Below are 6,136 nucleotides of genomic sequence, written 5' to 3' on the forward strand. Positions count from 1 at the left end.
GCAAACCGCAGCGCCTGCATACGCCAGCCCCCTAACTAGTGTGAAGCAGCACGCCCACTGGAATTAATACTCTCCTGGCCCCAGGCTTTAACTACGTATGGTGACGAGAAAAAGACACCGGGAAATGACAGGCCACATATTACAGGACCAGGCCAGGTAGTTACCACACGGCCGCTGCAATCACTTTGAAGTCGGCAGTACCACTGCAACCATGGCGGAAACTTTTTAAGGGCAAAATACCTGACACGCATGATGGCAAAGTTTAGCATTTATTATGCTCAACTCGCTGTAATACTATAATGCTGCTCTTTCAGGGCAGGTAAGTTGTTATTCAAAGAATTCGGGTCATAAATATTCCTTAGACAAAGAAGTATTTACTTAATTTGGCCCTAATAAGCTAGTCCATGTTGACGTAAGTCAAGCCGGGTACTCAGGTGAGGGTATCCCGCAGTCGGCGGGATGTCCCTGTGTGTGTGTTGCGGTGTGTACTGGCCTCCGACCGCCACCCCCAGTCTGGTGAGAAACTTCTGCATGCATTCTGTTTAGATTGACTGTTGTTTGGACAAAAGCCTCCGCTTGATTATAAGATTGCCAGGTAGCCCGACTTGCCTAACGACGGTGACAACGCGGTGCCAAAAGCCCGACCTCTCCGCTCGCACCGACGTGTTAATGCGAGGACGGCGACTAGACTCTCTCAGCAAAACTCCCAGCCGAACTCAAAGTTTTCTCATTTAACTTTGCCGGGGTCTTAGCTTGGCCGTGCCGATTGCACGCACCCCTAGGACACAATTTGTATGAAAATGGGGCGGCTGCCAAACACAATAAGGTGCAGGTCAGACGAGCGCCGGCCTTTCACTGAATATAAGAGACTAGATAAACTATGGGGTCAACAGTAATCAATAGAGGGGTCCCGTTTGGATCAAAGTTAGTGACCCGCTCCCTTGTAAAATGATATATTGACTCGAGTAGGTTGAGTCTATGAAACGTCATTCAATTGCAATAACTTATGCAAATATTAACCCAATTGTTGCATGTATTTACCCTAATAGTACCAAAACAAGTGTGGCTTGCATTCAGTGGCACACGGGGGCCGGTGGTGACAAGACCTGGGCGCGCTGTTCGCCAGCCTGACCGGAACTCGCCAGAACAACCATGCGATGCTTGCCTTTGTTACGGCTCGTGCCTCTGTAAGGACAAGTTTGTATTCCTCCTTTGGATTTGTACATGTTTTGTGTGGCGTAAAGAGAACGCCCACTTTGTTCGTCCTGCTATTTAGTACAGGCTACAGACCTACTTTGGTCGGGAAACTGGCTTCTGTTGGTGTTTGATGATTTGTTCCTTCGTGTTTTTTCAGAATGTTACAAGCGCTGCTGTGGATTGCTGACTTGCAGGTAGGCGTGCTATGGATCAAAACATTTTATCTCTTGATCTTGTCAAAACTTCGTGCCGACATTTTTGTGTTCAAACCGTTTTATTTCTTACCGCACCTTCTTGCCAATTTCGACAAATTTGTTGCACAAAATCTGAACCAGAATTGTTCTGTTTATTTTTTTGGTCAGGTGTCGTCAGTTGCCTCCCCACTGCACGACTTCGGGAGACATGTGGAAGAAGAGATGGAGGATAGTGACAACACCAGCCGCCGATACATCCGCAACTACCAGCTATACTCCAGAAGTAGCCGTAAGCACCTGCAGATATTCGGCAAGAGGGTCGACGCGCTAGGGGAGGACGGCTCAGAAAACGGTAAGAACCAGCTTTGATCTTCTCTTTCTTTTCTCGCGAAAACAGTCATGCTGGTCCCAAAATCCCCGCTGCTCTGTTTCTGAGTTTTAGCGTAAGCCAGGGCAAGATTGACACCCTCGCCTCCCGGAGCCCAAACCTTTTCCCAAATTGATTCCCCCGGTCGCAGCGCCCATTCATCAGCCCGTATTGCCGTTCCCAGCCGCCGAGAACACTTAAGAACTGCTTTCAACTAGACTGGATAACTTTTCACTGTTATGGTTGTTGTGCTTTGCTAGTTGCATGATTCCGTATATCGATAACATTTCTGAGGCTCGTATTTCCCTCCCTAAATGCAGGCCCTTCATCGCACCTGCATGGTTGGATACTTCTTTGGCCCACAAATGGCTACTTTGTTTCTGGACTTGTTTTTCGCTACTGTGTCTTAGACAAGCCTGTTTGCGGAACGAAAAGAAATCTTTCTTGATGTGGGGACATTGTTCCTCCCCGGGCCAGTAAAACAACAAGGGATTTGCAAGTCTGATACCATGCGAAGCAATAGTTTAGGAGAAAGTCAGCCTTAGCGAGATCATTTCACAGATAAGGTGCACACAAGGACGGGTGTTGTCTGCTATCATCTTAAGGCATTTTACACATTACGGGGCTAAGCTTTAAGATTTAGATTATATGTTTGTCAAAGGAAAACTAATTGGGACACCACGATATATTCAAAAGATTCAAAATACTGCATAACGGGCCAGCAGTAGTTCATTCCGAATATGACACAGGTTAGGAGTTGAAATGAAGTACACCTGTAGACAAAACACCAACACAACCAACACTAACTAATACTGTACAATTTACCCCCCAGCTGAAGTTATTGTCGAGACGGACACGTTTGGAAGTCGCGTGAGAATCAAGGGTGCATCATCGGGATTTTATCTATGCATGAACGCCCGAGGAAAACTGATAGGAAAGGTACGTGCCCACCTGATTATATTACTGCATGTCGCAAACACATATTCTGTGTGACAAAGGCTTCTGTGTGCGAATGACTAGATGTTTTCTGATTATGTGTGGTTCTACACGAGTTAAACGGTGTCTGTCTATATTTAGCAAGATGACGTGATGATCTGTAACTGTCAGAAAATGTCCTTCCTCGGTCCACGGAGAAAAATGCCGCCAATATTGAAGACAGGACGGACATGAGCGCGCGATGTGTGGCTTTATATGTCCGCCTCTGCTTTGTTCGCTGCCAATTATGGTGATTTGTTCTGAGGAAAGCTATGATTATAGTCGGAGTAGTCAGCCTGTTGTGAGTGCAGGTGGAGGCACCAGTAGATGTTCAGAGGACCGGAACGGGCATACCTCCCCCTTTACCTTCCCCAAACGGCTTCTGTTTGAAACACTTCAAAAAGCGTTTCAGCGCTCTTGAGTCGTGTTTACTGTGCCAACAGAGCCGATGGTCCAAACCGGTATCATCGTTTGACAAGCGTTTATCCCATATCTGCGAGACAGAAGAACCGATCTCGTGTTGACCCCATACAGTAAGGAACTGTAGTGTCTATCAAAGCCCGACTGGTGGAGACTTGAAGTATGCTCGCCCCCGGCGATGTACCTACAGTTTCTTGTAACACCACAACAAAACGCTGCCCCTCCGCAGACGTGCTTTAGCCGATCCGATGGCCTCACAGATAACGAACAACATGTCCGTCCTGACGCATAAGAAAAGATCTCGGCTGGACGCGGAATTCTTAATTAGAGAATTACACAAGAGCCACTGCGAACACCCACCGCTGAAGGACCGATTGGGCATTATGTACGAGTCATTAAACCGCTTCAACAGATGTACCTATAAAAGTGCAATTACCTTTAACTATAGCGATTAAGGCAAGTCTATTGATCACCCAAAGGTGCCTTGGGAAAAAAGCGAAATAAGGACGGACGGTGACTCAGATCTGATTCTAAAACGTCCTTTATCTATTGGTGTCCTATTTTCCAAGCGACTACCCCTGTCACACAGGCATTGGTGAAGCAACGAAGTGCAAGCAAAGCAGATATGCGAGCGGTTTCTGCTGATACAAATGAAATTAACGTAGTTGTTTATGCATGCTAGTCGTTACTGTGTTTGTATCTATGTTTTATACAATGACTGACTTTTTGTTATCATTTTTCGCCCCACAGAGACGAGGGAAGTCGCGAACGTGCTTGTGGAAAGAACTTATTGACGAGAATAAATGGACGGCTTTTGAGTCCGTGGAATTCCCCGGATGGAATGTTGCATTTAACCGCAGAGGAAGACCGAGAAAGGCGCCGATGATAAAGCGGGGAAAGGAAACTCAATTTATGAAAAGGCTTCTGCCGAGAGACAAAGTAAAACTGACCAACAAACCCGAGTTCGACTTTTCTCACTTGACGACACAAATGCACCACAGGAGAAGACACTCGCAGCACACGACTTTCTACCAGTAACGCTCGGGACCTTGCAGCACGTGGGTAGACTATTTTTTTACGAAGTCTAGAAGAGTTTGACTATATTTTTGTACTATGCCGAGATGTAGACACAAACATCACAGCGTGACAATTGCTTCTGTGTATTGCCAGCTGGTTGGACAAAAAAACAGTATTTGCCATTCAACAGGTTGCTAAGAAAACAGAGGTACGGCCAATATCAACTAACTCAAGAGGGAACAAACCCCAGCGACCTCACACAAGCAGTTTCCCCCTAAGCTATGTATCATGTTAATGTGGGGACTAATGTAAGTCCAACCTAACTGTTAGATCCCACAGTTACAACCCATTATCCTCATGTTCTCTGACAGCTTTAAAATATTGGCACAATCTCCAAATGGTTTTACCCGCTAAAACGTGACTACAAGAAGATTATCTCCCCCTAATCTCCAATACACCCATTGCCAATAAACAGACAGAAATACAGAAAAGCTTTGTCCTGTCTCCCAAAAGATGGGAAAACTGTATGCATGCATGCAACTGGGTGGTCTGATACTATGAATGCCCCTTAAATGCACCCTAAGGGTCTTGGGCTGGAAATTTTGATAAATTACCCCAGATGTGCCAGTAGGCATCCTGACAGGGCCAGGTAGAGTCTCGTTGAACCATAGCGATGTTTTTACTTCGAATCTTCATTCACCTGTTCACTGAGCACGTTTTGTAAACTTGAAAAAACACAATGGACGATTTAATGCTACCTTTTTATGCAAAATACCTATTCTGTCATCATTGGCTGTCAAATATGAAGACATCATTGGCATTGAGAATATTGATTACAAACAGAAATACAGTTATACAAAGGGAGGGGGTATAATGCGAGGGTTTGTTGATTTGGCCGTATCACTGTTTATTGTACTAGAGATAATACATCGATCACATGTGTGCACAGGACTCTCTGCTAGTGTGTACAAGCACAAACGTTGTCGAGTCAGAAGACAGGTAGTTCTGTTGACTTCTCCTGTAGCAATAGCCCCCAGCGAAGACGATCTATTTGCCTCTTTAAGAATTAATTTATAATTATGTCAAAATATATTTATTTTACATATCTGTATCAAAATACAGTGAAAATGTGTATATATATGTCATATCATGTGTATTTGACACTTATCGAGAATTTGAGATGTTAAATATCGTGTATGGTAATGCATAGTTCGTTTAAGCGTTTTTCCTACCTTGTTTTTAAATACAAAGAATTGTGTTCGTGAACATTTGGACATGGTTTGAGTTTTGTATGTGTGTGATAGATAGATAGATATATTGTCGTGTTAAAACAGACAACGTGAGCAAAACAGGGTATGTCTGGGTATGGGAAACATGTCACCTCTGTGCGGATGATCCCGGGTCAGTCGCATACTTAATCTCGCTAACTATGTCGGAATGTATCGCACAGGTCCCGACGACTACCCTTCTTTCCGCTTTCCCACGAAACCACACCATAAACATGTTCTCCCAGCAGTTCTACCCAGCGTTTCCCAACCATTACAGAACTAGCAATAATCCGCCAAGAATCTGCTCATGTTTTCGCCCAAACTGTACACGATGGCACTGTAAGAAAAAAAACAACAACAAAAGGATTCATCTATTATCTACGACCCATCTCAATTTATGTATCTCCTCTTTTCTCTTATTGTGAAATGGACTGATTTACCTGTGCAAAAACACAGTGTTATTCGGCTTAGCGAAGTACGTTTTGAATGGGAGGAGGGGACCTGCTTGTAACCCAACGCACAGAACAATAAATGATATGTGCTTAAAATAAATAGGAGTAGATACAAACCGGTACACAAAGGAATCAATACAAAATGACTATTTACATGTCAGACAGAGTGTACTGTTTCTATGCTTGAATGGACCTGGAGTGTTTGGTGTCCACTGTCCTACAAGTCGACTTTTCTTACTGTAAAAT

General features: G+C 44.4%; 1 protein-coding gene across 1 annotated transcript; it reads left to right on the plus strand.

The window, feature by feature from the left end:
- The first annotated feature begins 1,050 nt into the window (after positions 1-1,050).
- LOC109471208 (fibroblast growth factor 8b-like) lies at positions 1,051-6,136 on the plus strand. The gene is made up of 5 exons (XM_019770496.1): positions 1,051-1,187; positions 1,355-1,391; positions 1,560-1,743; positions 2,591-2,697; positions 3,904-6,136. Exons 1-5 carry the CDS (start codon positions 1,153-1,155, stop codon positions 4,189-4,191), a joined length of 651 nt encoding a protein of 216 aa, XP_019626055.1. The 5' UTR covers positions 1,051-1,152; the 3' UTR covers positions 4,192-6,136.

This window comes from Branchiostoma belcheri, unplaced genomic scaffold (assembly GCF_001625305.1).
Source record: "Branchiostoma belcheri isolate BF01 breed outbred unplaced genomic scaffold, Haploidv18h27 scaffold24, whole genome shotgun sequence".
In the NCBI taxonomy this organism is placed as follows: domain Eukaryota; kingdom Metazoa; phylum Chordata; class Leptocardii; order Amphioxiformes; family Branchiostomatidae; genus Branchiostoma; species Branchiostoma belcheri.